The sequence below is a fragment of the Trichoplusia ni genome, chromosome 9 (assembly GCF_003590095.1).
Source record: "Trichoplusia ni isolate ovarian cell line Hi5 chromosome 9, tn1, whole genome shotgun sequence".
Lineage (NCBI taxonomy): Eukaryota > Metazoa > Arthropoda > Insecta > Lepidoptera > Noctuidae > Trichoplusia > Trichoplusia ni.
In genome coordinates, this window is record NC_039486.1 from 608,796 (window position 1) to 627,469 (window position 18,674).

Genomic DNA, 18,674 nt, shown 5'->3' on the forward strand with positions numbered 1-18,674 from the left:
ATCTTCATAAATTCACAAACTATTACAAGTGTTTATCTCACAAGGAAACTCATACATCATACAAACTCATACAAGTCTCATACAAAGTGTACATTAGTATTGTATGTTAATGTTACCAGATAATATTTATAGGAGGCTATTAATCATCCCATCCAATTTCTTGTTTTATGTGTTTATCTACCTACGCTGACGAAAGTCTGTCTATCTGATGGATTATCTTCTACCGATCGGATTTAATAAGTCAAGGTTTAGGGTTCAAAATAACACAAGAACTTGGATCCGGTGACTAATTTTATATAGGGTGGTCAATTGTAGATGTAAGTAAGAAAATTACCTGAGAAAGTTCTTCTAGAAATAATGGAATTTGTCGGTTTTTCCTTGGATTGGCTCAAATTTGAAGGCTATTAACAACCTCAAAAACTATCTGTAATTCTGTCATAGGCCCACTTTTTGTTTTAAGAGTTTTAAATAATAACTCGTGTGATTTTTGCAAACAATTTTCTATACAAAATAATTTATCAATCACAGGCTAAGTGCGGAAAAAGCCCAGCTGAACTGATTCCCTATCAGCTAATGGACCAGTCCACTCATATCATTAAAATTTCACAATACCAACAGAATCGATAATAGCATCGATCCCTACCGATTGTCGAGAATCGATTCCGTTACCATACAATTATAGTTACGATAGAACTACGAAATATTCATTCATTAATAACAATTTCTTCAATTGTTGATGTTGTAAGCGATTCGTGATGTTTTGAAAGAAAAATATGAAACATTACACTTAGCCCGCGGCTGTCTTTGTAGGACTGATTGGTTTCTTTGTTTATTTTGTACTTTTCCTAATAGAGAAGACCAAATCATTCATAGCTGCTTGCAGCATATAGGCTTGCAGACATTATATCATCGTCATCCACATCAGTTCGCACTACTAGGCATAGGCTTCCCCTTATTCGTGACATTTTTGACAGTTCTGTGTCAGCCTTATCCACACTCTACCCAAAACTTACAATGTGGTCGACTCATCTTGCTTCCAGACAACGAGGATGCATTAGAGCTAATAATGTTATTGTCAGGAAAAAGAATCAATTTACTTTCAAATATTGTATTCAGTTGGGACTTGGGAAGAGGTTGGGTAAAGTGATTCATCTGTTTACCATAATTAAGACATAAGCCGTGATAGTAAATAAACTTGCCATACTTGAAAATGCAAAGAAATACTACTAGGTTCAATTAACTGGAATATCTGACTGGCTGCCATAATATTAATGAAGCTGTATCTCCAAGTTTAATTAATAATTAGCACTAGAATCTTTGCATTTACCATACTAAGTACCTTGAAGTAAACTCAGAAAACTTCCGAAAATAGACTCTAATTGAAAGCTGTAAAGCTGCTTTTGATGAAATAAAATTTATGCTGGAATATTGGAAAATAAATGCAACGATTATCGATCTTATTGCTTTGTAATACAGGCTTTACATTAGTATTTATATATAAATCCCATTTATGCATGTGGTCTATTCGCAGCGGTCAGTGAAACCGTTTGCTTTCTAAGTCGCTGTGCGCATGCGTAATGGCTGACGCTGCGCCCGCGCACCGGAAGGTGAAAGCGACAGTGATCTAGCTTATTGAGTGATGTTAGATACACTACTGTGAATTCATAAAACGGGAAATTAAATGGAAAGATTTTTTAGAGCCTAGAAAAATCTTGGACTATTTTTGAACTATGAAATTTTTAATAAAAAAGGAGTATTTGTTTGCCAGTTTCTTCAAAAGAAAGAGAAGCAAAAGTCAATTTTGGTACATTCTGTTACAAGGTATCTAGTAAAAAAATATAGATCATAGAACACAATTTTTCTGGATCGGAAATCATCAAATGACCATTCTTACGCTTCGCAGAAGGGATTGACTTTTACAGTCTTAAACCAACCCCTGTTTCTTTCATTGCCCTTTGCGTATCAGGGCCGCGGTAACTAGTCAAATAAGACCCTCATATTATTGCATCACAAAATATGCCATTTCGCAATCTGATCTAATAAATTTCTAAAAAATCTTCTAAACAGAACCTTATTTTAATTCCTGTCAAGTTTGCCATTACGCATGTAGTACGGTGTACCGAATGCTTGTATAATGTATTGGCCACCTATTACGCGGCATGTCAAGCATCACCAATGAGTTAACCGGATTATGCGAACACAATATATTGTGCGGTATGTGATTATCTAGTTCTAGTTGGTGGAAAAACAAGTTTAGATTCTAGCAGACTTTGTTTCCTTGAGTTGAGTAATTTTTTGCCGCTGCCAAAGCAGTAGATGCAGTGTGGGGTGGTTAGTCGCAGTCGGTGTATATGAAGGATTGCAACGCATCCCCGTACCTACATCGTCACAAAAACGCGGTTGACGTAGCAAGGCAGGTTTAGTCAGTTAGAGTCTTACACTACCAGTTCCCTTCCCATCATATGGAGTGTGTCGAAGAGGATTCCAACCCTTCCCGAAAAGTTTTATGAGAGTTCCTATAAATATTCCAATAGTTAAAAATAAGTTTTAATACCAGCTTTTGTTCCAATGTCCCAATACTCACAACAGCCGTGTCCCTTTTTGGTACATAAGTTTGAGCATTGATCCTTAAGCCACCACACAGCGAGTCAAATTAAAAATGCTATTTTTTAATTTAATATTCTTTATCCTAACTTTACTACCTAACACATAACGCTAAAAACAATGCAATCGTAATAAAACTACACAAGGTTCCATTAATAAAATTCGCATTTAACGTCTATTATTGAATCAACAGCTCACAATAAACCGTTCGCACAATTAACTGTGACCTACAGTTACATTTAACTTGAACAATCGTGAACACTTACTGTCAATGGATGGAGCGTTCAAAATAAACTGTGGTTCAAATAGCTCGATCGTGATATACATAGCATTCGGTAGACAAAGTAATGTATTTACAATGTAGTTTGAGGCAATTACCGGATACTAGTACAAAAAAAAAACAATTAAAGTATGAAATAAATAAATAGAATAAAATTGAAGTAAAGCTTTTAATTCTTTATAATTTGTTATTATTTTTAAGCTTCAAATTGATTTTAGTGTTGCTTAATAAAAGTGTAAAAACGGGACCAATTTTTTTTAAGGCTTTGTTGTATGTCCGTATTTCGTGCCGTGTCTGTATGTAGTCGGCTGTATCGCAGGAAATTTGACAGTTACTATATTAAATGTTTTTTATATGTTTACCAATTTATCTACAAGTCTATAAAAATATCTATTTTTAAGCTTGGAACTTCTATGAAAGCAAACATAGACAAGGCTAAAAACTAACTTCTGAAACCACTTTTATGTAACTACATTCTTTACGTGTTGAAAATTATAAAGATATATTTAGCAAGACACATTATTATTGCCTATACTATTACCTTTGGCCATTAACACATCTTTCATACTTATAATCAAGTGGACATGAAATAATGAAGTGAACATGTGAACCGCATTTAAGAAGATGGTTCCGTAGCCTGCATCAACGTAGTTTGTATGATGAACAAGACACAAGACGTTAACTCATAATCCTGCTTTTTATTAATTATCACAATTTTAAAACTAATTAAGTGTCTAATATTAATCAAGAATCTAATATTAATTAATGACGATCTTATATTGTTACCTGCTTCCGAAAATGAACTCACGGGAACATAAGATCGGGATGATAACTACCATGTGTGTAAATCCTGGTTATAAACCATCTGTGTACTAAGTTTCGTCAAAATGCGTTCAGTGATTTTTGAGGAGGAACAAACGTCAATACATAAAAACTTTCGCGTTTATAAAATTAGTAGGATGTTTCCAATAATCATACCACGGCTTTCTCGGTAAATGAAAATTAGGCAGGGGTACTTAAGCTATTTTCGAGGCATTTCTGAATAACACCTTATTGTACCGATGTATTTTTATCCCAAATTCATCTCTATCATCATCTAAATCATCGTCATCTTACTATTTATAAACCTATTCGATTTTTACTTTTACTCGAACAGTCTGACCGCGGAACTCCAAAAAAACGGACTGTTAGTAATAAGCAGTGCGGTGCATACTTTTAATGAGCCCACGCAACGTCCAGTTGTGTCGAAAGTATTCGAGATTGTCATTTGATTACGCCTATTTATTTGTCGTTTGCCGCTTTCATGTTACAACTCGGCACATAGGTCTTGCTTTCGACATAAGATGGAATTACTGAGGCCGTGTCATATGCAGGTTAAGATCGAATGTGTGTTATGGGAGCTAGAGATAGGAATGTTTCTTGCTATGGTTCACGATAAATTTATTTGTGTAATCCTATGTGTGGTATTAAAGTTGCGAAATTGATACGAATGGTCATATGAACAAATAATTTAGTTATCCTAGTGGAACTTTTATTTGAAAAGCTGACTTACTTTGTTGTTGAGCTTAAATATTTCGGGGTTCTGTACTCAAAGGTGACAAGCGGAACCCTAGCACTAAAGTCTGTTCGACTATCCGTCAGTGTGTCACTAGGCTGTATCAGCTATTTTTTTTTTGAGATGGTGTTGTTCTGCTGAAGCTATAACAACAAATACTTAAATAACAATGGAGGTTAAGCAATTAATCGTACAGCCATGAATTTGATAGGTGAATACTATTTTGCAAATTTGGTTTCCTTAGCCTATTTGTGCGGAATCCTCAGTTTGATTCTGATACAATTTATGGGATTTATATTATTTCGAATCATTTTCGATTTAGAGCAGGCGGATCCGCGAGTCACAGCTAGTCTGGTTATAAATCGAATGTTCTTAAAAATCTTGACTCTCTTTTCTACCTTACCTTAATGATTAGTTCACAATACCCTTGGTAAATAATTACTGAATGTGAAATAGTATATTTTTCCTCATGGGTTGGCTCTCAGTAACTGTGAATAGTTTTATTTCATTAGAACTGACACGCGAGGTTCGGTTGCGGTTACGCGAGAACAAAAGCACACCATTCTACAGACATTAGTTTATTTTTAATGTTTATTAATAATTACCTAATTACAACTAGTATTATGTTGAGAAATTTATAAATATTCGATTAAAACAAGACTCCCGCACTAATCCTTATTTTCACAAACATTCAAGACACATGCACAAATACTCCTAACTTCTGAAAAAGCAATCGTGGATCACATACTTAGTAAATAACAAACTAAATCAATGCATTATATTGAAACACTTCGAGTCCACTGTACCAATATCAACATTCAAACATGTTTAAAAAAGCTCGTAACGTCAAACGCAAAAAACATTTGACAATCATTATTCTATAGTTAGAAATAAACCTCAAACCGTTCACACAGAAAGACAGCCTAACCACTGTTAAACCGACTAAATCTTAATTATATTTTTAAAGCTTTTTAATTACGAATTGTAAATTTAACCGCGAGCATAAAGAAGTAATGCTTTTTTTATTGTCAGCACCTGCTTTTAATGAGCCATGAAGTAACAATTAGCATAAAACATTGCACAATGTATTACGAAGGCATAGCCATGTTGTATTTTGATTAATTACCCGACTGTAGAAGGAGTGTAATGCGTTTTGCTCTAGTTTTGGGTTCTTGTTTTCTTATAGTTAAAATGATATGCAAATAGTGTGTTTAGGTTAGTACTGCCTGTTATAATAGCTGTTATGTAAAACGGAAGAAATTAACTCATATTTTAAGTCTTTTTTCACTTAACAATATTCTTATTATCACTTGTAAATATTTATTTTACTATACTATATTATTTTTTTGTTTTAAAACGTGAATAAAAAATTAAATTTTGAAAAAGAGCAGTATACTTACTTGAAGATTTTTGAGTGTTTATTATTTCTACAGTCATTTTTTGAAATAGATTCAAATTATTTTTAGAGTAATTATTGTTATGTTCCTATATTGAAACAACATTTTAATTAAATGACTAGTTTTTATGCTTTGTAGTTCCATAGATACAGTCACCTTTTATATTTAAATTTGTAACACATTTCTAATTCAGAATTTGCAACAAATCTTCACACTGTACTGTTTTTTCATACAAATTTGCAACATCATATTAACAATACTCTCATACATCTTTCACGGTCTCATTAACAAGTTGACTAATCTTAATTAATTGCGATCTAAACAGTAAAGTTCCGCCAGCTGTTGTTACGAGGAACCTTTCATTTTAACTATTTATATAAACTAATTAGTTAACAAAATATATTAAAGAAATGTTTTTTTATATATTTGTAATATAATTAGGAAGTGCGTTTGTTTTTATTTTACTTTCATTTTGAAAAGTAAAAGTTTTACATAAAGGTACTAGTCTTGTTGGTGTGGGTGTGGTTTAACAACCATAAATTAAAGTTATAACTATTGTTTTCAATAAAAACACTTAATATATGACTAACATTAAATCAGTAAATGTTTCTTAGTGCAGAATTGAAGTTTTAGTTTTTTTTTTTAATATAAAATTAGAGATTATTAAAAGAAAACATCTCTTCACATACAATTTTTATTAACAATCGAGTTCTTGTAATAATTCTTTATAGCAATATACAATAATCAGATATAACTGAATCACAACGATTTGTAATAATGGAAATGTAATTGACAGGGCATTAAAACACAAAATAAAATATTACTCAATACAAAACACCGATATTGTCAGACAATGGCGCTAAATCATCGAGGGGTGATAAGTACAGGACAGACCAGAATCTCGTAACATTAAGACATAATTAAGTTAAGTAACTTGAGTCACGACTTAACCCGCATTCAGTTGCGAAATTGGAGCGTTTTTTAAGATCGAGTCACCGGATAGCCCTTCGTGAAAGACGGAAGCTATGGTGATATATTGTTAGGTTTCTTTTGGGCTTGCCAAGTTTAAGTATGATAAGACATTGTGTTAAAGTATGGTAAGAGATAAACTTTAAAGATTTAATTGTGTCAATTGAAGTTAATTGTTTTAGAAGCAATAATTGAAACTAATAAGATCAGATACAATACCAACGATGTATAATAATGAATTATTTTTTTTACACTAGAACAAAACTTAATTTCTTATTGTAAATAACTAAAAGACTGGTAATGTTAGGCTTGGAAACGTACCTACAAATTAGGGAGTAGCAAATAAAAGCGAAAATAAGTTTATGAATAAAAAATGTACGAGTCAATTAATAAATGAAATTGAGTCCAAATAGTCTCTATTTAGAAAGCCTAAAACTAAAATACATAAAATATTAAGACAGTCACAGTTAGTTTGACTAAATGTAATTGGGTCTTTATCACTATCAGTTATAGTATTTATCATTTTTATAGTATTTTTTTTTAGCATAATGATCTAATTTTAATATAAAGTAGTCGATTAAAGGCGTTTATCCATTAACACCGTTATCAAATCTCGCAAAAATAACAGTTTGTAAGCCTATAACGGTATAAGAACTAGATCTATAAAAATAATGTCAATAACATTCAGAAAACTTGTTTATATTTATATTCTTGAACAAATAAACAACATTACTATGCTTAAGACTAGTTCTTTTCAAGGTCAGTGTAATCATGTCACAAATAGATTGATAAAAAATATAATTGTATAATGAATTGTCACAGTTTTAACAGTTTTTGTGTTTGTAGTTTTATAATAAAGTGCAAGAGTTCGATTGTTTGCACGCCGTAGTCTTTAAAACTATTCGACTGATTTGATGACTACGTTTTGCCATTGATTGCTTAATTGTCGAGGAAGATCAATAGGGTTTACACTAGGTAGGTTTTACATACAATAAGGTTTTTTAGGAGAACTTTTTAATTTGAGTCCGCTGAAAGAGCGAGTGCAACCGAATGCACGGTGCTTTCCTTTAACGTTTGTCAGGGGTGCCTCAGATTAATTAATATCTTGATTAACTTTTAAAATGTCACTCAGGTTTTTGCTAGCGTTGAGATTGAACCTACACATGCATACAAACCCATGCATATAACCGCAAGGCCACCACGAGATACGACTACTGATATTCTATTTTAATAAAACAATTGTTTCCACGCTATCGTAAAATCAGTGTTCTACACTTAGACTAATAGAATGTTCTATTTGCTTTACTATGAAATGTTCACCCCTTAGAAACAAGACCTTTCTGTTTCCTGATTGGTCGACGAGGCATGGTTAACAGAATGCTGTGTTGAGCAACTGTTGAGGTTGTAAGGACAATGTTCCTTTCTAAGACAACGCATTGAAACGCATCGATTACACGCCCTTAATAGACGAGCACACAACTACACAATAACAGACAAATATATACTAAACTATGTGTGTGATGAAATAATGTACCTATAGGTAACTTCTCTTTATTCTTTGTAATTACAATAATTAAGTTTTAAGATGTTATCTTTATTCCTGACTAGCTGTTATGAGTGATTTTGTCAGCGTGGGATGAGATTTAGGGATGGATTTTTTAAATTGCATTAATGTTTTTAAGCCCACGTTTCTCCTCGTTTTTGTAACATATTTCATTACTGCGCTGCTCCTATTTATTGTAGCCAGATAATATATTATATTCTATAACACTCTTTAATAAATCGATTTCTCGAAATTGGAGCGATTGCAAAAAAAATAACTAATGAACAAACTCTGTTTCTGTCGCTTTGTAATATAAGTTTAGATAATAATTTATAACAATTATTTAAGTTAATTATAATGGTTCTTCAACGACTTATTCACTATAACATATTCCATAGATAACTAGTAGGTACATGGATAATCGTGGTGAATTTGTCACTTAAAGAAGAACACAGCTTAAACATAAATAAACTTTACAACTATGAGATCTGTTTCAATTTAAAATAACACTTCATTTATATGAGAATCAATTGAATTTATTTGTGTGAATGAAATTGATATATCAACATCTGAGTTGTGGCCCCACAGAATGTAATTTTGACGACTATTGAATGACAGGATAAGAAACCTCTTTACCCATCATTTGCGTTGCAACAAACTTGCAACCTTACCTACCTCCTCACATCGTGTGTGTACAACAAATTAACGTCCACCAAGCAATTTACTGCATGTGCCATCATTCTAATTCATAAATAACTATTTAATATTACAAACTCGTTGCTCACTTTCGCTGTTGAGCAAGTCAGATAGACGCGACATACAAATGTGATCCTCTAAATATGGAGCGATGGTTATTACCCCCTCGGGGGTCTACCAACTTCTTCTACACTGTTGATGTGGGAGCAGAATGGCGCTCTACAAAAAGTATTCTATCTCACTCCCTCAATTATTGTAATCTTAATTTAAGTGGTGGAGTTAAGCCCTGAGGGTTGATCTGACACAATGTTTCGGAATTTGTTGCTCAAATGTGAGGTCTGTCATTAGCATATTAAATTACTGATAATATTGACATGTTTGTTGAAGTTACGGTGAAGGAAAACATCGTAATGAGACGTGAGTCGAATTTTGTGAAATAAATTTGCTATCATTATTTTAAGAGATTATTGTTAACGATTTTTTGGGTCTATAAAGAGGTTTTAATGTATTGTAAAGCGGGTTTGTTCTTTTTCGGTAAGAGTGGTCGCGCGTTAAGATATTTACTATTAGATAGTAATTAATTTTAGTTGGTCAAAGCAGATCGACGCCATACAAATCAACGGTGTAAAATATACCTAGAAATAACTTATAAAAATTAAAATGAAAGAAATCCTCTTCCCATTCACAGTTATAAACAAAAGATCAAATCATCTTCCGTTAAAACGAGAATATAAAATTAACACTCAGATATAACTTGTATTTTAATTGCCTGTCACCATGAAACTTCATGCTAATTAACCCGGAAATACACAGAAAAAATAAATATTAAAATCCAAAAAGGACCATTAAATGACACGGCCGGGACATCAAACCTTGGACCCACAGCCGTAAGCGTTAACTCATTCCCTCATTATCTTCTTAACCAGTTTATCTCGTTATCCTTGCTACGAGGTTTAAAGGTCTGTCGACACTATGGCGTAACATTTCTATCACTTGTATAATGTATAATTTTCTTGAAACGCCTTTATGCCTGGAGGCGAGTGATCTTAATTATACGAGGCGTCATCTAGCCTTGGTACTGTAATTAAATGTAATTAATTTTTGAGTAATTTTTTAGCGGTTTGAACTTTAAGTCTTAAAGATGCGTTGTTATTTGTTTTATGCTAGATTTTTATACACGAGATAAATTATAAAAGATTGCAGATTAGGTAAAAGTTAGTTAAAATTATTTGAGCTAACTAAAGTCAATTTAACCAATGTAATTATCCCCTACGTTCCCTTAAATATTGATTTCATTTAGTTAAATTGATCGTGTCTGAACTTAATTATTTTAATTACCTAAGTGACGATATTAAAATGTCGAATGTTTTTTTAAATATTACATATTTAACTAATATAAATTATTTTGAATTAATAAGCAAGAAATCTAGCTAATTTGTAATTTTTGTGACATTTATAACTTCATATTAATATTCGATTGGATTGAACCCACACCTTCTGTAGCGTAATAAAATCTATACCCTTTGGGCATCAATACCACCCAGTGTAATTTATCTGCTATAAACTATTTTAAATTGCCAATGGTGTAACAGCATTAATAGCCTTCGTTACGTGCCAGTGACCAAATACCTTAAAATGTTCGTTTATTTTTACATAAATCACTATTTTATCGCTAACATAATCAAAAGATTTGAATTCGATTAATTATATTTTTTATTGTGTATTCAATGCAAAGATAGATTTATTATAATGAAAACGTATCAAATGTCTTTCGGCAATCTTCATTAATTTAGGTGATTAGTATGAGACGCGTTTAGGTACAGAAAAGTGATATGTATGTTTTAATTAAAAGGTGCAGGTTAGAATAATGTTACCAAATGTATAGGTAACTGGTAGACTTACTGACGATTTATTCCGAGATCACTTTTTAGAGTGATACATCTTGTGTGTCCAACTATGGATAGTAATTGATTGAAATATATTTAGTAAACACTTTATTTAGTGTATTAATATTAAACGTTTACTCACGCGTATTTATCAGGGGTGCAAGATTGGTTTCGGACCCAATCGGAGCCCTTAATCATGAGCTGACGCAGCGGATCCGGATCAATAAAAAAATTTGGAAAATTGCGTTCCCATATTTCAAACATTAGTAAATAATCTTCTTCACAGTACTATCCTAAATATTAGGTCTCCCAACAACCAAACACCGTAATTATATAATGGTGTGAAAATGACTCAAGCAAAATTGGGACAAATCTACAATAATTAAGGTCCATATTAGGGTGTCAGTAATTTTGACTAATTCATGGGAAGCGTTTAAGATATTCCAAGTAAGGTTCGATCTAATTGAACTGAGGCAAGTGACGGGTCATTTAAACTGCGAATAAGTAGAAGTCATCGTACAGTATGTCGACCCAAGGATTCAGGAGATTCTTTAACGGTGAACTGTAAACCGGTTTTTCTACCGATAAGTGTTTTAGTAGATTAGTGGTATGAATATGTTTTTAACTATGGATTTCTAACTGAAGATATTGAAAATTTGATGATGTGTTGGGTACAAGATGGAAAACTGTAGATAACTGTAGTATTATAATTTTTACATCATTTGTCTCGTGTACTATAAAGTATTTTAAATAGGACAATTGTTTTTTTGGTTAAGCTACTTAATATTTTGTCATTCCCGATTATGTCTTAATAAAAAACACAGGTTTCACAAACATTACAACAAGCATTCGAGGATCACACAAATACAGGGTTTGAACCCGCGACACTTTGTGCACTATAGGTTTGGGGTGACGACCCATATCTGCTATCGCACGCGGCTATCTGTGATAAACAAACAAACATTCAAAGTCAATATCACTTCACACAACAAGTCATAATATAATTCAATTACAATAACATTATACAATGGGTGTAAGTGATAATTACTGCTTACATTCCGACCGCTGCCGACCCACTTTCGCTACACGCCGTGACGCAAGGAAAACTCCGTAAAAACTAGTCTACTCAATACTTAATAATACCTTTGTTGTGGTAAATTGGGATTGATTGATTATTTTTATTGGTTGGTATTACATACGTTATATAACGGTTGTTTGTTAGAGAATTTTAGGCTGCGTATCACAAGAAATGCGTAGCGAAGCAGTGCTTTTTAAATTATTCATTTTTACATATTACACACACACATCCTAATGCCTACTTGTACTAACTTGAATTAATAAATTAGATCATTACAGTCAAATGACGGAACTTTTTGATGGAAATTGTCCTGTGGCATGTGATCTTAAGAACATAAAAATAAAACATCAAATAACTGCCTTTGGAATAGCAGAATAGATAAAAGGGTTACCCACCAGTACACAAAGGGCAAAGGAAGCTACACTATTGGGTTTAGCTAATAAAAATCTTATACTACCTTCCTTTTAACTCGAGGCAGGAGTAGTAATATGATTACAGCTCCCAAAAACAACAAAAAAAAACATTTGCCTAGCTTTAAAACAGTCCTGTGGATGAACCGATCATTTTTAAACATGATGTGAGCCATCTACATGCATAATATATCAATATTTCTGTGACTAAATACCACTTCATCCTTTTTTTAAATCGTGTGATTATTAATTAATTTAGGTTAACAAATTACACTTGAATAATAATTAACCTTCCTATTTGTAAAACCTTTAAGCAAAAGCGATCCTCATATAAATCAAGCCGTAATCAAAAAGCTCCTAGCACACCTGACCCCTAAACACTTCGACCTTGCCAAACTTATTCTAGAAACCTTAACATATAAGATACAATGTAACCTTTACATAACATTAAAACCTCATTTGTATAGAAACTCGTTAATTATCCAATAATGTTATATAACAGTTGAACGTCCGATGAGCTTGACCGACGCCGGGTCATTGCCGAAGGGCTATTCCTTACATCACTATGACCATTTAGCTTGGACTTAGAATTAATTTGCATTTTCTGTACAATAAGAGACACTTCTATCTATTGAGATGAGAATATAAGTCGGATACATTGGAAATGCGAACTGTTTGATGGACGGACAGTTCTACGAGCGTGTTGTAGATAAGACGTTTTTATTTTACTGATTGGCCTGTCAGTCTAGTGGTTTGCGGTCGGAGGTCGTGGGTTCGATTCCCAACCCAAGATGAATGTTAGTGGTTCATGTGTTTAATATGCATGTTTTTAGAAACATGTATGTAAGTACGTTTATTAAATGTCTATTATTAATAAAAGCTGTGTGCGTTTTGTTTTTTAATTTAAATTATAGATTAAAACGGTATGTTCACAAAAAATAGGCTACAAAGAAGCACATTTTAGGAGATAAGCAAATAGACGGGACCTTGTAACACATCGTAGGTGCAATAGCTGATAAAAAAAAGTTTACTAATCTATAAGTTGTACAAAAAGCTTGTCAGCAATAACAGCGGTTCAATTCTATTCTAGAATGTTCTTGAACAAAATCATGGTCAAAGATCTTATAAGATAAATGACTCAGCGTGGGAACATTCAATTACGAAAAAACGAAAATTAACCTTTGTAACCAAAGCAATTCGTTTCATAATCCATTAACCGTGTCAAATAAATAGATTTCATAGAAATATTTGGTTTTGAGTAATTCATGCTTGAAGTAGTTGGTTTTGTGATTAGTTCCACTAATACTTGCCACAGAGGTGTCGAAAGACGGAGATAATTATTCAGGAATTTTTCAGTAGGTAATACGGATTCACGGCTGAACGGTGTTGGCAAATTTAGGCTCATTTTTAGGTCTAACAGCAAGTCTAGCATCATTTAAGTGTTTTGACTAAATAAGCGTAATTTTGAATTTGCGAAGATCTATGTAGTTACCTACAGCCTGTCCGAAAATTAGAGCACAAGTTTTAATAAAGCCAGATTTTATTCTGTCGCATAAATTTTATTAAATTTCATTCATGAAAAAGAAAATACATGAAGAACATTGTAACCTACCTCAATACTCGGTAGTATTTTTTAAAGGAAAGAAAGATGGCAAAGGTATATAGTTCTCTAACTTATAATTCGCCAGACGAATGTTGTCTGTAAACTAGTATTATATTAATAAATCTTGCGTTACATTGTTGAACAAAGGTTGCAAGAATCAAGTTGCTTAAGCTTAATTAATTTGAGCGAACATTCAAACTATAAGTCACATGTCTGTACAGCCCGCAACACAGCCGACGCACATTAGTTTTATTTTCAGGTTAATTGTGACGAAACTTTTGTTGCGCTGGGTACGAGACCTTGCGCTTTGCAAATGTTGCCTTATGCAAACTAGATTTTTAATTATGACTGTATGTTTTGCATTGATGTTTTAATAGGGTGTCACAACTGGTGATCAATTATTCTGCTTCTCTGTATGCTAAACTATACTTGAGACTGTTATAATGAACAATAAAACACACAATTATATACTGATTATACGACCTCATCATTGAAGATTCAGTTATTTTCAACAATGTTTGTCCGCCGTATTAAATCTTAATAAGTTACTTGTTAAAAACCTCATAAGAATCTCCAGAGGCATCAGTCTAAATCAGGACACTGTTAAGTGTATAAAAATTCAGGAGATTTACCGAACGCATAGAGATTGAACACCAGCACAGCATAAGGCTAGAAAAAAAGGCAAAATCTATTCCAAACATTCTTCAACGAGTCAATCTTCCCACTGTCCTGTTCTAATAACTGGTTTTCTTCTATTCATATTAGGTTCAGTTTTTCCCCAGTTACTATAATTTTCGCACCGCATTTCCCATCATATTTATCAAGTAATTCGACTTACTTAACTGTTCTTAATTTAACGTAATTGACCCTTAATTAATCGTATCATCCTCTTTACAGATGCTGTGCATAGTACTGAGTGTGGGTCTGGCGGCGGGAGCACGTCCCAGACCGCGCCTCCAGCAGCCTATCGCTGACGAGTACGACTACGAACCGCAAGCGCAGGAACGCGCCGCTGGTGATCAGGTATAACATAATGTAACCTCTTTTTTCAATTCATACCACAATATGGGCATAGTATGAAGGCCTCACGTTGAATATCATAGCTGTTGTGTTAATGCTACCAAAAGAGAAGTAGGCATAGTTCTTAAAATTGGTAGTCTTTTAAATCCCAACACTGGCTTCCCTGCATATCACATCGCAGTTCAAGTCATAATTCTTTTGATAAGTTATAATACTAGTATAGCTTCTTGGACATTTGTTCATTAAATTTTCAATGAAACTTGTCTTTGAGATAATCAACTTTATTTACATATAAAATTTAATTTACCTATATTTCAGGTGGTGCTAGTAGCTGCGGATTCCTACGATGGCCTGTACCGTGCCTCAGACAGGCTGGATGATGAGTACGAGCCCCGAGCCCTGCAGCGCCAGCCCTCCAGGCTGAAGCAGCAGCAACCCATCCAGGAGGGACCGAAGCAGCCGCCCGTGCAGACCATCAGGAATTACAACAAGGTAGGTTTTGATGGTAACAAGCAAAGACTAATGAATTGTAACATTTTATTTTAGACTTATTTAAATGGTTTGCCTAAAAATATTTAAATGTTCTAGGTAAACGACGACGGAAGCTTCACTTTCGGTTACGAAGCGGCTGACGGTTCCTTCAAAGAAGAAACAAGAGGCACCGACTGCGTCGTCCGCGGAAAGTACGGTTACGTAGACCCTGACGGCAACAAGCGAGAGTTCACCTACGTGTCCGGCAACCCCTGCGACCCCAACAAGCCTGATGACGAAGAACAGGACAACGCCGCTCCTGACTCCGCCGAGCGAGATGACCACGAACCCAACTACCCCACGAGACCGGCCCCCAGGCCCACGACACCACGACCTCCTACGACCTTCTTCCAGAATGACTTCCGTGATGCTGACGAAGACGAAGTTGAAGAAGAGCCCCTGCAGCACATCAGACAGCGCGTTGTGCAGCGACCTCAGCCAGCCAGGAGACCTGCCTACCAGCCACAACCTATCGCTATCACCCCTCGCCCGCTGCAGGTTACTTCTCCCAGGACCTTGCCACCTGCGACTACGTTCAGGCCACAGCTGATCCAAGTGACTGCTAAGCCCCAGCCTCAGATTCAGTACAGCCCTCAGCCGCAGTACTCACCTACACCAGCCCCAGCTGTCATCACGACCGCTAGTCCTGCAAGGCCTGGCCAGATTGACTTTGCCGCTGAATTCGCCAAATTCCACCGCGAAAACCAACAGCAGTCTACCACAGCTGCCATTGCTAATCCTACCAAGGCTACATCTCCCGCACAACCTTCTCCCAGTGGCAACCCTCTGTACTCGACCGAGCTGGTGTACGACCCTTCAAGTGGGTCCTACAACACTCAGCTGTTCCAAACTCTACCTCAGACTAAGGGAGAGCTCAACTTGAACCAGAGACTGCAGCCTTACGTGGCAACACCTCAGCACCAGCAGCAACAACAGCAGCCGAGGCCGTTCGTACCATCTCCCCAGCTACCTTCAGTGCCCGCGTCACCCGGACCTAGCGGCCCTCTGTACAGACACCAGCTGCAGAATCCTCAACAGATCTACCAGAGGCAGCAGGCTGAGAACCAGTTCCAGAACTCCCAGCAACTGTTCGCTCAGCAGCAGCAGCTGCAACAGAGCCAGCTGCAGCGGGACCGCGCGGCGGCTCGTGCGCAGGCGCAGAGACTGCAAGTAGCTCCCCAGGGCCAGGACCCCAACGCGCAGTTCTACTTTGTGGCGCCACGCGGCGAGTCCCCCTCCTCCGGACAGATCGACGCCTTCCTCAGAGGGCACGGCATCCAGTTCTAGTCGCTGGAGCCAACTTAGCTGAGCTAGTTAATCGCTATCGACCAATCAGCATCAATCTATAAGGCTAGGCCATAAAGCAACGTACAAGTCTCCGGTTGGTCGAATAGTATAATCGAGTGCAGAAGTGTGTATGTTTATATGTAGTGTTTACGAAAGGACAGTGGTGTTCTCCACCCGTGTACATAATACGCTGTGTCTAATCAGTACCTTAATGTAATTCTAGTAAATAGTTTTGTAAGTATAAAATATTGTAACGGATGGAATGACTTTCGTGCGAGACAGTCCCGACGCGCGTTATGTAAAAACTTACAAATGATCATTTGTAATATTTTTTTGTTTTAATAATAAATTATATTTTTTACAACTTTTTGCGTGTTTTGATTTGTCGGACCACAATGCAATCATTGAAGTGATTGATGTTCAGCAAAGCGAGTGGTGGAGGTGAATAGTAAGTCATGAACAAATAACTGGAGGCCTATTATACTGAACAAAATACCTATGTTTCATAAGCGACCGAAATAGGTCCAAGAGCTCAGTATAAGCAATTGAGAATGTTCATAAAATGTTTTGTAGTAAAAATACTGCTCATGTAATTTAGTAAAACATGCAGCACAAAATTAGCCTAGCAATACTATCAGGTTCAAGTCCTGCTCCTACAAAAAAAAAAACACTTTCCATAATTTCATAATAATTTACAAAATTGAAATAAATAGCTGAAAAAGCTTTGATTATCCTGGTCTACTGATAAAAAGGTGAAATTATAGTAAGAATGCCATTTTAGAAACCCCGCAACTGGTAATTATATTAAAATTTCAAAAATGTCTGAAAAATTCCTATCTATACATATAATAAAATTGTAGAAAAGTGAAAACTGTACATTGAATATTTTTAAAAAAGGATAATTGCAGGGTGGTTTACGAACGATTCCGATGCCGAAAATATGATTTTTAGAATTTTTGTCTGTTTGTCTGTTTGTCTGTATGTATGTCCGGAAAGATCTCGGAAAGTACTGGATAGACTTGATTCAAATTTTCAGAGAATATCAACAAGAGGTCCGGTCAACATACTTTTTACTTATTATCTCGCATTTCGTTACAGGGGGTGAGCAGGAGCCTTTTATATCTGTACACAAATATCAAATTATTTCATAAACTACTGAATATATTTCGTTCAAATTTTGCATGAACCTTATCGTACACATGATACAACAAATATACAAAAACCATAACGCTACGATGTAGGGGGCATGAGCAGTAAAGTTTTAAATTTTTGGACTCACCCGTAACATCTTGTAATACAATTATGAAGTGTATTTTCACCCCATTGAGTAGTAGGCAGCACGGTCATCAATTTACTCAAAAAACATCACGCTATTTATCTTAAGACTTTTGGCAGACCAATAATATATTTTTTCGAAAGTAAATCAATTTCACAAAATCAGTCATTTTATTCTGTTTGACCTAGCGCGACCATGATTAAAATAAGAGAAACATAAACTATTAATACTTTTATTATTATTCTTTTGATGCAAATGTTACTTCGTAATCGGTACATTCTTGAAATAAAGGAACTTAAATTATTTTAATTTTTATTGGAGTAAGTACTTAAATTACTCAAGTTCAAATGTGGAATGCCGTAATATGATTTTGTGTTTATTTACGATAGGTGCATATACCTATGTTTTTAGCTCGGTAATGTTGGCGATGCTACTTCAAGATAAAGTAGTAGTGCGTGTAGTTCACATTGATCTCATCTATAATTATGCATAACAATAAATTACTGAATGACACAGTTAATTATTACCTTGGTTCATCT

At 34.8% G+C, this 18,674-nt stretch overlaps 1 protein-coding gene across 1 annotated transcript in view; it reads left to right on the forward strand.

Moving 5' to 3' along the window:
• The window catches only part of LOC113497516 (probable basic-leucine zipper transcription factor R), a 43,661-nt gene extending 26,435 nt beyond the window's left edge, over window positions 1–17,226 (forward strand). The window contains exons 2-4 of the mRNA XM_026877092.1: window positions 14,919–15,044; window positions 15,360–15,533; window positions 15,630–17,226. Coding sequence (XP_026732893.1) covers window positions 14,919–15,044; window positions 15,360–15,533; window positions 15,630–16,859 — 1,530 coding nt within the window. The 3' untranslated portion in view covers window positions 16,860–17,226. The remainder of the gene's footprint in view (window positions 1–14,918; window positions 15,045–15,359; window positions 15,534–15,629) is intronic.
• Window positions 17,227–18,674: the final 1,448 nt, after the last annotated feature.